Source organism: Lutra lutra, chromosome 16 (genome assembly GCF_902655055.1).
Source record: "Lutra lutra chromosome 16, mLutLut1.2, whole genome shotgun sequence".
NCBI lineage: Eukaryota > Metazoa > Chordata > Mammalia > Carnivora > Mustelidae > Lutra > Lutra lutra.
This window is the reverse complement of record NC_062293.1, coordinates 35,913,234-35,932,279: the sequence shown is the minus strand read 5'-3', so window position 1 is coordinate 35,932,279 and position 19,046 is coordinate 35,913,234. Positions and strand designations below refer to the sequence as shown.

The 19,046-nt window shown below is 36.9% G+C and overlaps 1 protein-coding gene across 1 annotated transcript in view; it reads right to left on the bottom strand.

Moving 5' to 3' along the window:
- APPBP2 (amyloid beta precursor protein binding protein 2) overlaps positions 1-19,046 on the bottom strand; it is a 66,993-nt gene that overhangs the window by 9,420 nt on the left and 38,527 nt on the right. The window contains 8 exon segments of the mRNA XM_047707157.1: positions 415-580; positions 2,068-2,258; positions 3,821-3,906; positions 6,463-6,587; positions 7,288-7,393; positions 7,474-7,541; positions 9,128-9,217; positions 13,173-13,341. Of these exon segments, the coding sequence (XP_047563113.1) occupies positions 415-580; positions 2,068-2,258; positions 3,821-3,906; positions 6,463-6,587; positions 7,288-7,393; positions 7,474-7,541; positions 9,128-9,217; positions 13,173-13,341 (1,001 nt within the window).

Here is a 19,046-nt window from a genome sequence, read left to right as displayed (position 1 = left end):
TAAGCAATAGTGTTACAGAACAACACAGATGTATTTCACAACTCATGTTCACCAAAATGTAAAAATATACATCGTATGATTCCACTGATATTACATTCAAAAACTGGTAAACCTGATCTATGTTACAGCCAGAAGAAGGGTGATGAAGGGAGTACTAATTACATAATTAGTTTAGAATAACTGCTTTTGCCTATACCTGACACTCCGCCTCAACTGTCATTACTTCTTATCACTGGCTTCAAGATCAGTAAATCCCCTTTAGCAAAATGTTTGAGATGGTTTTTGGGTGGCTTCTGGATATCCTTAAGCAGCTCTAAGCTCATTTAAATCTTCATAATTACACTTCCCTTACACAACATACAAGATATGTTACATGTTATTTCTAACCAACTAAGAAATTTTAAAAAAACATACCAATTGCTATAGATCGCAAATAAAGTTTCTCAGCATTTTCATACTGATTCATGTCATAATTGTATAGAGAAGCCAGATGTCCCACTGAAAGGGCTACTTCATAATCTTCTTGACCAAGAAGTTGCTCTTTTATCTGAATTGCTTTGATGTGCATTTCTTCAGCTTCCTGAAAAATAATTGAGCTGTTTTAGCCATTAGACTATACTCTCATAGTAACAATTCTTCCCAAGTAAGACTCTTCTAAGTGCTAAGGAGATCAGAGGATATACTATGTTAATCCAAAAGTTGCTTATGGGAAGCATTACTGGTTTGGGCAGCTATGCACATAAGCTGAGGACAGTAAGTGTTCTATGCCAAAAATGATGAGAAAATCTGTCCTGGTAATGAAAAATTGTTAGAAGAAATTAACATAAAAACTTTCCAAAATGAAAATTATTTCTTTCTTAACATGCTCCAAAATTTAACTGAACCTTGTTAAGAAACTCCATACTATAGTACATTCAGTTACATAGATACACACTTTATTTTGGAATTCTGACAATTTTTATTCCAACAAACAAAACTCAGGTTGAGTGAGGGATATGTAATGGATTTTCAGGTAAAAAATAGTATCTTAGGCAGTGACTCTCATCCTGTCCTTATTGTGACCCTAAAATGAACAATATTAAAAACTTATAATCCAAAATTTTTAGAGAGAATTCAGTAAATTTTTATCACAATTAATAATACTTGCAGTATTTGACATTTCTTGCGTACCTACCACATGCCAGACATTATGCTAAGGGCCATACTTTTTTTTCCTTTTAAAGATTTTATTTCTTTATTTGAGAGAGAGGGAGAAAGAGAGAACATGAGCTGGGGGAGACATGAGCAGACTCCCCATTGAGCAAGGAGCCGGATGATGCCAGAATGATCCCAGGACGATCCTAGGACCCCCAGGATTATGATCTGAGCCAAAGGCAGACACTTAACCTACTGTGCCAACCAGGAGCCCCTGGTAAGGGCTACACTTAACAAAGCTAACACTATGTTGTTGTTGTTTAAAGATTTTATTTATTTTCAGAGACAGCGAGTGAAGACAGAGAGACTGTGTGTGTGTGCACAGAAGCTGGTGGAGGGACAGAGGGAGATAATCTTCAAGCAGACTCCCCGTTGGTTGGGGAGCCCAACCGAGGCTCATTTCTCACAACCCATAAGATCATGACCGGAGCTGAAACCAAGAGCTGGATGCCCAATTGACTGAGCCACCCAGGGGTCCCTGTTTTTGTTTTTTTTTCCTGAAGTTTTTATTTAAGTAATCTCTACACCCAACGTGGGGCTTGAACTCACAACCCTGAGATCAAGAGTCACATTCTCTTTTGACTGAGCCAGACAGGTGCCCTGCTAATAGCTATGTTTTAAGTTTAACTATAATAACCATATTAACCTTCATGGTTTGATATGCCTTATTTTTCCATGGTTTAGATTTTGAATTTTATTTATATTTTGACTCTGCTGTTTTATGTTATTTTCTCAATTCTTTTGTGGAACAAGGTAGATGTATAGTAAGTGTACATTTATTAGTGAAGACTACCGAAGATATATTATTTAAGATTATAATTTATTACCTAAAATTATTTACTGAGAGAAAAAGATAGTAAAACATGCTTCTACCTTAAATTTTCTCATTGACTGGTAAAGTCTTCCAAGGTTTCCATAGTGTTTTGCAGTCTGTACATTAAATTCTCCAAAAGCTTTCTTAGCTAGTTGGAGTGAAGACAGGTGCAAATCATGAGCCTCTTGAAGCAGCCTCTGTTCAGTTTCTTTATTATGACAGTCAATTGCAATCTCCTCTAAAATAAGAGCTGATTAAGAAAGCAATAAAATTAGCACACTTCCAAACCATCTATCAAAGCTAATCAGAGCATATAATTTAAAATTAAATTCTATAAATGTTTGTGTTTATGGTTTAGAAATGGTAAAGATGAGTTCCATGTTAATGAAAAAATGAACTTTTGGGGGCCATTCTAGTTTGCACAATATAATGAACTTAAAAACAATGGTATACATCAAGTATTTTGCAGAATTTCTGCTTTACTAGACTATTATATTTTGCTGATGTGAGTTTCTTATTTAAAGCAATGTAAGACAAGGCAAAGGCAAAATTTCAAAGTTATGAAACTGTGTCAAGGAGTCCCCAAGCACTGCTGAACATTTTGAAACCACACTCCTAAAATATAACCTCTAACCAAACACAAGTGAAAGAACTGGTTTCCTCCTACTCACTTGACTAACCAAATCAGGCAAGAAGACAGTGCAATTTCAAAGTCACATACAAGACTTTCAAATTCCATTTAAAGTCTTAAAAAAAAAACATATTGTTTTATGAGATAATTTTATTTCTAGGTAAATTGTCCATATGTGCAAAAGTAAAAGAGGTTTAGTCCGTTTTAGCATTTTTAAAGAACAAAAGGATATATATCCACAGGTACTACAATGAAAAAATATTCATAAGGTATTAAGTGAAAAAAGCAGAATATAAAACTAAAGAAATTCATTCATTTCATTATTTGGAGGGAAAAATGTCTAAAAAATATTCACCAAAATGCCGAATCTGGATTGGTGGGATTGCAGGTGACTTAATTTATTATTTTCTCTTTTCTAACTTTTAATTTTTATAACAATTATGTATTATTTGTAAGTTAAAAATGCAAAACTAAAGGGAGGAAAAAGAACTAGTTCCAGAATTAAGGTAAAATTTCTCCAGCATGCACAGAATTACCACACGGGTGACCCAATCATGTTGGCAAAAAAAATGCTTTTTAAATGAAAGGGCTTTGGTAGTGATTAGAAGAAAGGTTAAAATAAGTAAAGAAGAAAGTGGTATTTGGTAAGAGCCTTGCAACATTACGGGTAACCTGATCCAAAGCTGAGCTTCAAAATCCTACACTGTACGGCTGAAGGTATGTGAAAAACCCATGCTACTGTGCAAATAATCATGTTATTCTTCCTTTTATCCTCCCCTCAAAAGAAATGAACGAATGAAGGCATGACAGAGAGGAAAAGGGAGTGGGGGGGGGAGGGAGGGAGGAAGGAAGGAAAAAAGCAACAAAAGATATTCTGGCTTATTAACAATGCTGTATGAGAGAAGCGAACCTTTTATTATGAACCACTGGAAATTCCTAGGTAGAGCTACAGGCAGATACTTTAAATCAGTGACTTGGTTATCTTAGTAATATGCAGATATAGTCTAATCCTACGCTACCATCCAAAGAAATAAACAAATAGCCTGATTTTAAACTATGTATCTTTAAAATATATGACACCAGACATCTATTACAACTGACAGCAAAAGAAATTTAAAAAAAGAAAAAAAAAATATATATATATATACACGCGTATACTGGAGACTAATTGCAAAGGGTACCTTTCACCCTCTTTGAAGAAGCCAAAAGAAGATGATCTTCAGGTAGGATGTGGGTAATGATACCAATAGCTCTTTCAGCATGAAATCTGTAATACAGACAAATATATATTCTGGTATTTCTTTTTAGGTACAAATAATTATAGCATTTTTTAAAAAAAATCACAACTTCTAATACTGATGGAATTTCTAAAACTATCTGTGGTAAAGGTACTGGTTTTTGTTTCTTAAATTTCTAATCTGTTGTGGACTGAACTTTTAAAATATCCACTGGATTGGGGCACCTGGGTGGCTCAGTGGGTTAAAGCCTCTGTCTTTGGCTCAGGTCATGATCCCAGGTTCCTGAGATCCAGCCCTACACTGGGCTCTCTGCTCAGCAGGAAGCCTGCTTCCCCTGTCTCTCTCTGCCTGCCTCTCTGCCTACTTGTGATTTCTGTCTGTCAAATAAATAAATAAAATCTTAAAAAAAATATATCCACTAGATTTCCATCTCCCACAGAATGAACTGTGAAGTTGTTATCACAGCCTACAAGGCTCACCATATTCTTTCCCTGGGCTACCTGTCCGACCTCATCTACCATTCTCAGAAACCGCCCTCTCCTTCTCCTCCAGCCACACAGGCTTTTGCAGCTTTCTGAACATACAAAGCATACTCTCACCTAGGACTCTCGCACCTGGTTTACTGTCCCCTATGGAATACTATCCCCCTGACTATCTACCCACATGGCTCACTCTTCAAAGAATATCCTTCTCAGACCAGTTTGTACAAAAGTACCTAAAAGGGGTTCGTGGGTGGCTCAGTTGGTTAAGCGACTGCCTTTGGCTCAAATCATGATCCTGGAGTCCCTGGATCGAGTCCTGCATCAGGCTTCCTGCTCAGTGGGGAGTCTGCTTCTCCCTCTTACACTCCCCCTACTTATGCTCTCCCTCTCAAATAAATAAAATCTTAAAAAAAAAAAAAAAACAAAACTAAAAAAATTTACCATAGCTCTTTAATTTACTTTATTCTTCTTCACACAGAAGAATTTATCTTAAAAAATAAAAAATAAAATGTACAATTCAATGGTTTTTAGTATATTCAGAGCTGTACACCCACGACCACGAGCAATTTCAGAGTATTTTCATGACCCTAAAAAGAAATACTGGCCCATTAGTAGTCTCTCTCCATTTTCCTCCAACCCTATGAGCCCATGGCAACCACAAACTTATTTTCTGTCTCATAGATTTGCCTATTCTGGACATCTCATATAAATGGAATCATACAATATATGGTCCTTTTTGACTAGCTTCTTTCAATTAGCAGAATATTTTCAAGATTCATCCAGGTTGTAGCAGGTATCAGTTGTTTCATTTTTAAATCTGCCCTTTCCCCCCCTTTATTTTCCCCTCCAAAATATTACTGATTCCTTCTCTTATATCAGGGTCAATTTCTTTCTGTAAAGGGCAAGACAGCAAATACTTTAGGTTGTGTGTGCCACACACTCTGTCTCCACTACTCAACTCTCCTAATATAGCAGGAAAGCAGCCACAGACAATACGTGAGCAAATGAGTATTGCCATGTTCCAATAAAATTTTATTTCCCTGCAGGCCATAGTTTGCTAACCCATTTTATATATTTAATCATTTAAGGATACTTTATAGCATCAACCAAGAAGTTCTGTTAGCCAGTATTCTCTGGGTTCTAATCCTGTTATATCTGCTGATTCTCACTCATAGAGGAAATATTTCTGTATTTTATTTCAAAATTTTTTAATGGTGAGTTAATCTTAGGTGGAGCTAGATCTATGGAAACTCTGTTTGGTTTGGACTGAGAAGTTCCAAGAGTTTTACACTTTCTCCTAAAAGGCATCTCAGGAGAACTAGCAGTCCCAACTACTTTTTAATGTTTTCCTCAGTTTGGGGGTTCCTGAATATACGATGCAGTTATAAATTCCACTGTGAGATTCTGTTTTTGTTTAACTGAGAGCCCAACCTGAGATGAATTAGTTTCTTTGTCCTTTCTTGTCAGTGGGAACATGTTTTTCCCTCCTAGTCTCCCCTTTCCCTGATGGTGCAGGCTTGATCTTGGCTTCAGGTTGAAGGTTTCAGTTCTAACTCAGTTTCCTGCGGACTAAATGCCTTAACTCATAAACTCAGGATTATTGTCCAACCAAGGTTTATAGAAACTTCTAAACTTTCCCATCATCCCAAGGTGGTTATACCATAGTTCATGCTACCCTATTGGATTTTAGTCCATGAGTAGCCCTTGGGGATTTTATCTCCTGCAAGCTCAGTTATGCACTTACAAAGACAACGGTTATATTTTATTCAGTATTTCTGCATATTTTGAGCAAAATGTTTTTAGGTTATGTCTGTCATTTAGCCAGAGGCTACTGCATTACTCAATGAAAAATTACTGAAGTATTCAGAAGATAAGCCCTATTCCTTATGAAGATATATAACTCTCAATATTAAACCATGTATAACCATTAAACCAGGCTTATAAATTGGTATGATTTTAAATGAGTTCAAGAACATTTCAGGCATCTTGTTAAAGCTTCAGAAGACATATTTAACCCATAAATATATTAAATATTATTGCATTAGGAAAAAAATCAACAGCAATAGCATTTAATCACTCACTGAAAAGGAACATGGAACTTACAGTGCATTGTCAAATTTCCCAGAGCTATACTGATGAACATAAGAAGAATAAGCCAAGTCTTCATGGGCTGTTGCTACATGGATATTTTTGCCACCAAACACTGACTGCCGAATGTCAAGGGCTGCCTGAAAGTATAATGAAAATAATTATTACTATAAATCCTTAGAAAACACTACCCAGTAATATTAAGCATCCTAGTAATTTAAATATATGTTCTACATATCAATACCATCGGTTTGGAAGCAAAAATCCTGCTGTATTTAAATCGTAAGAGAACATAAAAGTCACGAAAAGGCCTGATTTTCTGAAGACTGAATCTAACTTAAAAGACAATGATTTCACAATAAAAATTATTCATATGTCTGAGAATTACAGCAGTGTTTTTCTATGTCCTTCTTCATAAGTGAAACATAAAATCAAGGATACTTTGTCCGGAGTGATGGTGTAACACATTTACCTAAGAATGACTAACACAAGACCTAAAGTAATTGTTATCAACCCTCCTTGCTATTATGAAGACAGCTATAAGGACTCATGCTAAATCAACAATGAAGACAAATCTTCATTTGGGCAAATGAAAAATGGAAAAGTACTCTTGTATATGAGCCCACAAGCCAAAAATTGTTTTCCTCGATGGTTCTCCGTAATTCCTAAAACATTTACTTCTAATGCTTCTACATATTATTTAGTAAAAGAATGATGTCCCATATATGAGGAGGGATTCAGAAAGAGTTATTTTTAGAGAGTGGGTTATACGCCGCAAACAAAAACATGTCAGCAAGTCAATTCAGGTTGAAAGAAAAAAAGCATTAACTGTTAACATACCTGATAAATTGCAACAGACTGACAGATATTATCTACATTGAGTAAGTAGAACCCATAATCTAGCAGTGTATCAGAATATTTTGGGTGTTTGGATCCAAAATGATCCCTATAAAAAGATATAAAACTATTAGGATATAAAGAAGAGAGAGACAATGTGAAATGGTATTTTTAGTAACAATCACCTACCGTGCCAAATACACTGCATGTTTAATTAACTGTTCTGCTTTCTTAAATTCACGTTTTACAACACAAGCCTAAGGATAAAGTGAAAAATGATTAAATAACTCTCAAACAGTTAATTAGTGTGCTAAAGTAAGTAGATTAGACAGTCAGACTACGATGGTCCCCCCCCCCCCAAAAAAAAAAACCAGCAAGCATCCTCCAACATATATAGAAGGGCTCTATTTGTAATTTCTTCCCTTCCAGGTACTTGAAAATTCTATTATAAACAGACCTGTACATATCCTGGGAAATTATACAGTTTAAAATGTTGACATTCATGCCCAATACAAACCTGTTGTAACAAAGTTACCTTACAAAGATGGTGTACTCCCATCCTTCCAGATTATACAGTAAATATAAGTGGGGGAAGGGCTCAACACAGAATTTTCTAAGCTACTTAATTTATATCCTAGTTCTAGAGTGGCTTAAATATCTTGTAATTTTCATCTTTCAGTTTTAAAATGCACAGAATTTCAAGTTTTCCTAGTCTTAAAATATTCCGATTCATGAAAATGGCCAGTTTTCAAACCCTAAATATTATCTGCATATAGAAATATAAGTCTTGCACATAATTAAACTGTTGTCTTTACATTAACTGCATTTCTAATGTTTTAAATTAATTAAAATGTATTAATATCTCTCTTCTGGCTCTGATAATAATCTGAATACTTATGCTATATACTTCTCTAATAAATTTACCTAGTAAGTCTCACAGAAATCTTAGACTCTTCTAAATCTATAATTTTAGAATCTTTCTTCTAAGTGAAATTTCCATAATTAAAACCAACCAAAATGAAATATTCAAAATAAGAAAAACTCTAGGTAGAAAGAATACAACTGAAAAGCACATCAACGCTTTAAAACCTTAGTACACCAAACCAGCAATTTAAAAATAAATGGCTTCGGGGCGCTTGGGTGGCTCAGTGGGTTAAAGCCTCTGCCTTCAGCTCAGGTCATGATCCCAGGTCCTGGGATCAAGCCCCGCGTCGGGCTCCCTGCTCAGTGGGAAGCCTGCTTCCCTCTCTCTCTGCCTGCCTCTCTGCCTACTTGTGATCTCTCTCTGTCAAATAAATAAATAAAATCTTTAAAATAAATAAATAAATGGCTTCAAAGAGTGAATGCATTTATCTATAGAATAAGAAGAAACTAAGGAGAAAATCAAGTAAGTACCACTCAGCAGCTCAAGTACAGGGAGCTGTGACACTGTAAGGCTGCACACTATCACTCCCAGGATTAATACTAGGCCACCCTTTAGGAGAAAAATGACTAAGTCCATACAATTGTGGCATGAGGAATTCAGGTCCCTGGAAAGGTTAAGAAAAACAAAAGCAAACTCAAGCTAGAGTAGCACCAAAATACTGCCTCAATCTATAGTTCAGTGAGCTGAATTATCAAAATGATTTTTTTCATGGGTTTTCTAGGTATAGGAAAATTAGCTCAATTCTATATGCAGATTTCTACATCTGGTTTCTAAAACTAAGCACAGAAACTCAGAAAACAGACCTTGTTAGTCCATGGAGTATGCAATATCTAACTTGTTAAATAACAGGTAAATTAAAACAAATTTAAAGCTGGCTAAATCCTTTAATTCATTAATAAATTTTAACATTATATTCACCTTAGAAGCTTGTCTTAAAACATCCACCACAACTTTGACTGGTAAGCCCACTGTGATTTCTTTCATTGCCTCAATGCACCATTTATAAGCCTAAAAAAAATTTACACAAGAGCAAAAACTGATCAATCAAATTGACAATAATGAAATGATTGTGTATCTTTCTACCCAACTTTCAAGTACTTGAATAAGAATACATACAAAGTATTTCCACTTACAATTTTCTGAGAGTAAGTTTTCTTGAAAGTTTCAAGTTTGTTACACTTTTCCGTGAATAAGTGACATACAGGAAGTCAGGGGCATGTTCTCTCTTGCCCACAAGCCTTTGCATATACTGGTCCCTCTGCCTTACATACACTTGTCTTTCCTGAACTAAACCCACATAACTTACTTTCCAGGTTTCAGCCCTAGATTAAGCTTACTGTACTTTCTTCCCCTACTGTCATCTTATTATTTTGTATCTTAACTGCCTGTTTAGTTGAGTGCTTAGTTTGTGAGAGTTATTGTTCTAAGTACTTTATGTGCATTAACACATTTAACTGACACACCAGTCCTACCAGATGCATACTATTATGGAAAACAGAGGTTAAGTACCAGGCAATGTGCTAGCACCTAGGTATCCACTGGGCAGCGATAAAGTATGTCCTTCCTCTCCTAGTGGTTAGTGGGGTAAAAAAAAAAAGGGCAAAACAAATTACTTTGGATAGTAAGAACTGTTTCAAAGAAACAAAACATTATAGGGGTCCCTGGGAGGCTCAGTTGGTTAAGTGTCTGCCTTCGGCTAGGTCACGATCCCAGGGTCCTGGGACTGAGTCCCGCATCAGGCTCTCTGCACAGCCTGCTTCTCCTTCTCCCTCTTCCGTTCTCCCTACTTGTGCTCTCTTGCTCTCTCTGTCAAATAAATAAATCTTAATAAAATAACATAAAAGGGGGTGCCTCAGTGGCTTAGTCGTTAAGTGTCTACATTCAGCTCAGGTCATGAACCCAGGGTCCTGGGATTGACTGCGCCCCACAGCGGGCTCCCTGCTCTGTGGGAAGCCTGCTCCTCCTTCTCTCACTCCCGGTGCTTGTGTTTCCTCTCTCTCTGTCAAATAAATAAAATCTTAAAAAAAAAAAAAAAAAAAAAAAAAAAAAAAAAAAAAAAGAATTATAAGGAATGGGGGAGGGAGAGGAAAAATTGGAAAATACTAAAAAAAAAAAAAAAATTTGTTACCCTCTGCAAGCTTCCTTCTCTTCATTCCACCTAAAAGATTCCAAAGTAATTTTGATGTAAAAATGAAATGTATGTGATTTAGGCCCAAAAACCTGGCTGTTTTTAAGATGTTAAATAAGCACCGGGGCATCTGGGTGGCTCAGTTGGTTGAGCAACTGCCTTTGGCTCAGGTCATGATCCTGGAGTCCTGCATCATCCAGCATCAGGCTCCCTGCTCAGTGGGGAGCCTGCTTCTCCCTCTGACCCTCCCCCCTCTTGTGCTCTCTCCCTCTAATTCTCGATCTCTCAAATAAAAAAAATCTTAAAAACATGTTAAATAAGCAGATTTTGTTTCAGAGTAGTAAGTTAAAATCTTCAAAACTGTAGACTGTAATACTTCTTTAAAATATTTACTTCCTTGGGGAAGGATATACTTCCCTTCCACATTAAAGATGATAGTGGCCACATGATTTTCTTTGGCCAATTAAAAACTTAATTAAAATATGAAAGTGAAATGAGCAATTTCTATTGGGAAAAAGCTTCAAGAGCAAGTAGTACTTCCTCAAGATGCTTTTGCCTCTGCTCTAAGGCTGCTAATGTTTTAGACAGAGGATGCTCCATCACATGGGGTTTTGATGATCAAATGTGAACAGAACGTTAAGCAGAACCATAGGCATCCCAAGACAGGATGCAGCATGAACAAGAAATAAATTTATCTCTCCACGTCACTGCTAGTTTGTCAGCATAGCCTAGCCATGTTAGTATCAAAATACAGTGATAACTCATCAAACTGTATCCTCAATATTTTTGTACTTTTCTGTAGCGATCAATGACAAACTTGTCTATATATATTTTTAAAGATTTTATTTATTTGTCAGAGACAGAGAGCGAGCACAAGCAGGGGGAGCATCAGGCAGAGGGAGAAGCAGGCTCCCCACTGAGCAGGAAGCCTGATGTGGGGCTCAGTCCTAGGACCCTGAGATCATGACCTGAGTCCGAAGGCACACACTTAACTGACTGAGCGACCCAGGTGGCCCGAAACTTACCTATATTTAAAGTAAACTATTTGGGGTGCGTGGCTGGCTCAGTCAGTAGAAAATGTGACTACTGATCTTGGGGTCATGAGTTCAAGCCCCACACTGGCCACAGAGCTTTTTAAAAAAAAAAAAAAAAAAAAAAAAAAAAAAGTGAGTTCCTATGCATAGATATATAAAAATGGTGGGAAACAAGACAGGAACAGGAGGGAGACAAACCATTAAGAGAATCTTAATCTCACAAAACTGATGGTTGGTGGCAGTGGGGGGGGTAGGGATAGGGTGGCTGGGTTATGGACATTGGGGAGGGTATGTGCTACGGTGACTGCTGTGAAATGTGTAAGCCTGATGATTCACAGACCTATACCCCTAGGGCAAATACATTATATGTTAATAAAAATAATTTTAAAAATTATTTTAAAAAAAGATGGTGAGGCACCTGAATAACTTTTAAAGTAGACATTTCTAATACTCAAACTGTTGTATATCGTACTCTCATTTCCAGTAAAGTCAGCTATCCACACAAAGGCCTTCTGTGAATGGGGTTTTTTGTTCTTGGTGTGTGAAAATAAAAGAAAAAGGCTGAGTTTTATATTTGGATAAGCTATAGAACAATTACTGCACAGAGGGAGCAGCAAAACAGAACTAATTCAGCAGATATAGGAATTCATCATCAAAAATAACCAGAAGAACATACCTAACACCCCTCTAAGAAATTGTAGGCTTGTTGATAAGGGTTTTAGATTTTTACACGCAGATTTGATGCCTTCTTATATGGATAGTAAGGATAATCCTAGCATCAGGGCTGCACAACCTCACTTTATAATCATTCTAGAATTTTCTAGCTTTACCTCTAATTATAATTTTCCTTTAAATATGGAATATTAATGGAGCAAAAATCAAGACAGGCATAATTGTAAAATATGAAAGCTAAATGACTGCTATGTGGCAACATAAATAATTACTCTTCCATACAGAAAACAACCAAGTAAAGGAGTTAAAAAGACATAAGTTACTTCTCAACTATGTATTCATTAGCACTGAAGCATGAAATTAATAGCATAAAGACAGGAGTGAAACTATCTTTATTGTAAGGCAGAGGAAGGAGCAAAACAATGCAAAAAAGTATAAATAAAATCTAGCTTCCCATTAGAATGAATGCCTTCAACTTCTGAGAGTTCACCCAGAGCTACACATCCAAAAAAAAGGGATCTATTAAGGGTTGATTTGACAGAGCATGCCCATCAAAATAATTTAGATAGAGATTTATTTGGTCAAATTAAAAACAAAAATAGGCCATAAACCATACATGTGTATGTTTAAAATACATCTCATAGTATACTCTTTCTGCCTCATTTCAAATATTCCATTACAAATGTGTAGTGCTTTAAGTAAACCTGATATGTGAGAATAAAATCTATTAAGACTAATACAAGATTATATGATTTTTCCTTTTCCTAAAGTTGAGGTATAGTTGACACACAATGTTATAGTAGTTTCAGGTGTACAACACAATGACTGGACAATTTTATACATTATGCTATCTATGCTCACCACAGTAAGTATAGTTACCATCTGTCACCATATAACATTATTACAATATTATTGACTATATTTCCTATGTTGTACTTTTCATCCCTATGACTTATTTATTTTGTAACTGGACATTATCTCTTAAATACCCTTTACCTATTGTGTCCATCACCCCCTGCTCAGGTTCCTCTGTTTTTGTTGTTGTTGTTGTTTTATCTGTTTGTTTTGATTTTACCATCTGTTTATAGCTACTTGCTGGTCACAAAGAAATGCACTTCAAAACACTCACCTCATCATAGTGACTCTTTGCAAAGAGTAGTGCACACAGTTCTCCATACAGTGCAGCTTTGTTTGCTTGCTGGCCATGTTTTGAGAGTTTATCCATATATGTCTGAGCTAACTTAAATGTTTCTTCACCCAAGTGATATTTGCAGTTTCCATTTCGCACATGAAGCAACCTGCAAAGGCAGAAATAACATTCCTCTATTTTTGATATTTCCAGCGTGGTCTTCTTACAGGTCACCACTTAGTACCCAAATGAGTTAAGGAAACTAGATGCAAAAAGTGAGGCAGCACCAGAAAGTAACAGTCTGGGCCAAACCAAGATCGACTAAAACACATAAGAGTATACGCTCTTTCCAGAAAACTACCCATGATTAATTCTCACCCAACTCTGCTTCTTTTTCTTCTTTAAATATTTCGTGTACTTTGTGCACTCAGTATGTGCTATATCTAATACTTAACTCTTTCTGTTCCAAATCCAAAAGTAATACAGTCTCATTATAAAAATTTAAGAAAACAATGAAAAAATAAAATCAATATGAAATACTATTACCTACCATTACTTTCTGTTCTTTTTTTTCTAGTATATTTGCGGAACACCTGATCAGTAACCTTATCTGATGTTGCTTCTTAAGTGCTCATTTTTGTTATCTTTCCAATAAGGTAAGTTCACTGAAAACAGTGGTATTGTCACCTATTTCTTTTAAAACCTTTATCTTCTATGGTGGAAAAATACAGAGTTCTTCACACAGAATAACTGTAAAACCATGTTAGACTATCTAATGATATGTAAGAAGAGTAGGTCAGACTGTGATACCAATAAACTATACATCTGTACAGACTATGGAAAACAGAACAGTGAAGACCAGACATGTATTTGTGTATATATTATAAAGCTGGCTAACAACATTATGTGCATGTATCACTGCCAATACAATTTTCTGAAAATGCTCAGTTCTAGGGGCGCCTGGGTGGCTCAGTGGGTTAAAGCCTCTGCCTTCGACTCCGGTCATGATCCCAGAGTCCTGGGATCGAGCCCCACATCGGGCTCTGTGCTCAGCGGGGAGCCTGCTTCCTCCTCTATCTCTCTCTGCCTGCCTCTCTGCCTACTGTGATCTCTGTCTGTCAAATAAATAAAATCTTTAAAAAAAAAAAAAAAATGCTCAGTCCTGAGCGGGAGGAGGGTACCCAATGAACTAAGCCACCCAGGTGCCCCAATGATCAGGAACTTCTTACAAAAAAAAAAAAAAAAAAAAAAAGATTTGAGAGAGAGTGTGTGAGCTCCTGCAGGAACTTCTTAAAGGTACTTCTCAGGGTAGACAGGGAAGAATTCTCTTAACAAGTTAATATTTGAGTTGACACCTAAATGATGAAGCAATCATGTAAAGGTCTGGAAGGAAGCATGTTTCAAACAGAAGGAATAACTGGGGTGCCTAGGTGGCTCAGTCAGTTGAGCATCAGACCCTTGATTTCAGCTCAGGTCATGACCTCAAGGTCCAGAGATCAAGCCCCATGTCTGCCTCCAAGCTCAGAGGGGTATCTGTTTGGGGTTTTCTCTATCCTCCGTCTGCCCTGCCCCCCACTCTCTAAAATAAATAAATAAATCTTTTAAAAAAATTCATTCAAAATAAGGAATAACCAGTGCAAAGCCCTGAGAAAGGGAAAAAAATTCTGGCATAATCAAAGAACAGACAGAAGTCCAACCTGTCTAAGATATTATGAATAAAGGATTATAACAAAGAGGTGAAAAAGCAGAGATTAAAAAGATTTTATAGGGCCTTGCCAGTCAGGGTAAGAAATTTTGGTTGTAATGGTGAGATATGATTTGATTTATCCTCTAGTACAATGCTAACAGAATTTCCTGAAACGCTGTGGATCTGCTCTGCTCAATCTAGTAGCGACGAGCCACAAGTGGCTACTGAGTATCTCAAATGTGCCTACTGTGACTAGGGACTGATTTTTAATTTTTAACTTGAATTAATTTAAATAGTCATACACCAGGTTGATGGTTATCATACTGGATAGTGCAACTCTCGAAGGATTGCTCTGGCTATGCTGTGGAAAATGGATTACAGGGCACCTAGGTGGCTCAGCTGGTTAAGCCGATGCCTTCAGCTCAGGTCATGATCCCAGGGTCCTGGGATGAATTCCCGAATCAGGTTCCCTGATCTGCAGGGAGACTGCTTCTCCCTCTACCCCTCCCCCTGCTCTTACTACTTACTGCTCATGCTCATGCTTCCCCTCTCTTAAATAAATATCTTTTTTTAAAAAAAAGGGAGGAAAAAAAAAAGAAAAAGAAAAAGAAAATGGATTACAATAAAGCCAAGAGTGGAAGTAAGGCAATTAGGACAGAGGTATTACAACAATCCAGAAGAAAAAAAGACCTTGAGAAAAAAGGATAGGTACTGGAGATAGAGTTGACAGTTACCCAAACAGTTCAATAGGAAAAGGTTAAACTCAAGCATAGGTTGTAAATTCACAGAATGAAAAGAAAAGTATTAACTTCTCATTTCTACTATTGCATTGCGCTGTAGATATTCCTCCTAAAAATAATTTCTAGAAATTATTTAATAATTGGCATATGATGGGGTAGCAAATTAAATATGTTAAGACAGAAAAGCACAGCTTGTTATCTTCTCCAGTCCCTGCTGGATGTCTCTTGAAACAAAAGGGCAAATTAAACATATGGAGTCTCTTCAGGGTCTGTACATCCATCTGGGCTGACACAAAGCAGGATAAAGGATCCAAGAAACTTTTGGTTAACTGAAGATCTAATTTTGCCTAATACTCAGCCTAACAAAAACGCAGGTTCTCAAGGTTCTCCAAATGTGGTTCTCCAAAGTAAGCATAGTATTTTATTATTTTTAAAAACGATTTTATTTTTAAGAGCAGTTTTAGGGATGCCTGGGAGGCTCAGTCAGTTAAGTGTCTTAACTTTGGCTCACGTCATGATCTCAGTCAGGGTCTTGGGATCAAGCCCTGCGTGGGACTCACCATTCAACAGACAGTCTGCTTGTCCCTCTACTGCCATAACCCTGCTTGAGTTTCTCTCTCAAATAAATAAATAAATAGATAAATAAATAAAACAAATTTTTTTAAAAAGGGCAATTTTAGGTTTATAGTAAAACTGAGCAGAAGGTACAGAGATTTCTCATATACCCTCCTTCCTGCAGTATTAGTTTTATGAAAAAATACAATTACATCTACCTGATCAAGAGCTATTGTCAAAAACAATTACATTTAATTGGTTAAATAATTCACTGTTTGAATGGCAAATATACAAGTTTTTTTTTAAGATTTTATTTATTTATTTATTTTTAAGATTTTATTTATTTATTTGACAGAAAGAAATCACAAGTAGGCAGAGAGGCAGGCAGAGAAAGAGAGGAGGAAGCAGACTCCCCGCTGAGCAGAAAGCCCGATGCGGGGCTCGAACCCAGGACCTGGGACCATGACCCGAGCCGAAGGCAGCGGCTCAACCCACTGAGCCACCCAGGCGCCCCAAGATTTTATTTTTAAGTAATCTCTACACCCAACGTGGGGCTCAAACTTAAAACCCTGAGATCAAGAGTTGCATGTCTACTGACTGAGGCAGCCCAACACCCCTATAAGTTTAGAAGTCATTAATTTATGAATATATTCACTGTGAGACTAAGCAAGATGACTAGGCCGAACCTCGTAAGACACAACAAAAATAAATACATTAAAAGTAAATGTGAAAAAAAATCATCTCTCTCCTCCTTACAAGAGTATGTCTCCAAGAACTATTTAACAATTTTGGAAATAAATGATAGACTAAAATTCTTTTCTATTGTGGTAAAATATGCAACAAAAAATCTGCCATACTAACTATTTTAAGCATATACTTCAGTGCCATTACAGTCACCATATTGTGTGACCACCACCATCTATTTCCAAGACTTTTCATCACTCCAAAAAGAAACTCTGTAACAAGCAATCGATTCCCATATACCCTTTACCCCACCTGCACCATTTACACTCCCATTAAGGATCCCAATTTCTTCACATTCTTGATAACACTTAACTTTTATTTTTAATTACAGCCATCCTGGGTATGTGTAAAGTGGTATCTCATGTTTGATTTTCATTTCCCTAATGAAAAACTATGCTGAGCATCTTTTGGCTATTTTATCTTCTTTTTTGGACAAATGTGTCCTTGGGGCCTTTACCCATTTTTTAATCAGGTTGTTGTTGTTGAGCAGTAGCTCTTGATATATTCTGGATACTACACCCTTATCTGATATATGATCTGCAAATATTTTCTCCAATTCTCCAATTCCACTTTCTTGATAATATGCTTTGATGTACATAGCTTTTCATTTTGATGAAATACAACTAATCTGTGAACAGAAATGGTTTCACTTCTTTCTTTCCAATATGGATGCCATTTTTTCTTTTTCTTGTTTAATTCCTTTAGTTAGAACTTTTAGGGCAATGTTTAATAATAGTAGTGAAAGCAAGCATCCTTGATCTTGTTCTTGATCTTAGGGACAAAGCTTTTCAGGGTTTCACCAGTGAGTATGATGTCAGCTGTGGGTTCTTCAAAAATACTATCATGTTGAGGAACTCTTCTGCTCCCGGTTTTTTGAATGTTCGATTATGAAAAGGTGTCAGATTTTGTCAAATGTCTTTTGTGTCTATTGAGAAGATTCTGTTTCTTTCCTTCTTTTTAAAATTTTTATTACTTTTTGGGGTGCCTGGGTGGCTCAGTGGGTTAAAGCCTCTGCCTTCTGCTCAGGTCATGATCCCAGGGTCCTGGGATCGAGCCCCGCATCGGGCTCTCTGCTCGGCAGGGAGCCTGCTTCCTCCTTTCTCTGCCTGCCTCTCTGCCTGCTTATGATCTGTCAAATAAATAAATAAAATCTTAAAAAAAATAAAATAAAATTTTTATTACTTTTTAAAGATTTTATTTTTGCAAGAGAGCTAGTGAGCGTGTGCGCATAAGCAGGGAGAGAGGCAGGCAGAGGCAGAAGCAGGCTCCCCACTGAGCAAGCAGCCCAATGAGGGACTCAAAGACCTGAGCCAAAGGCAGATGCTTAACCGACTGAGCCACCCAGGCATCCCTCCCTCCTTTTTTTTTTTAAACGATTTTAATTAATGATCTGACAGAGAGATACAGCGAGAGACACAGTGAGAGAGGAAACACAAGCAGGGGAAGTGGGAAAGGCAGAAGAGGCTTCCTGTGGAGCAGGGAGTCTGATGCGTGACTCCATCCCAGGACCCTGGGATCATGACCTGAGCCGAAGGCAGTTGCTTAACCAACTGAGCCACCCAGCACCCCCATTGACTTTCTTATGTCAATCATTGTTGCATTCCTGGAATAAATTCCAATTACTATAGTATACAATCCTTTTACATGCCATTAGTTTGATGTGCTATTACTCTGTTGAGAGTTTTTTTTTTTAACTTAAAAAAATTTTTTTAATTAACATATAATGTATTATTAGCCCCAGGGGTACAGGTCTGTGAATCACCAGGTTTACACACTTCACTGCACTCACCATAGCACATACCTTCCCCAATGTCCATAACCCCATCATCCTCTCCCTACCCCCTTGCCCTAGCAATCTGTTGAGAATTTTTACATCTGTATTCACAGAGGATATTATCCTGTAATTTTCTTCTCTTGTGATGTCTTTTTTCTGACTTTGGTATCAGGGTAATGCTGGCCTCATAGCATGAGTTAGGAAGTGTTCCTTCCTCCTTAATTTTTTGGAAAACGCTGAGAAGGTCTGGTGTCATTTCTTTAAATGTTTGGTACTCATTTGATGAGAAAGTCTGGTCCTGGAGTTTTCTTTTTGGAAGGTTTTTTGGTTTTATTTAGGTTCCATGCACACTGTGGAGCCCAATGTGGGGCTCG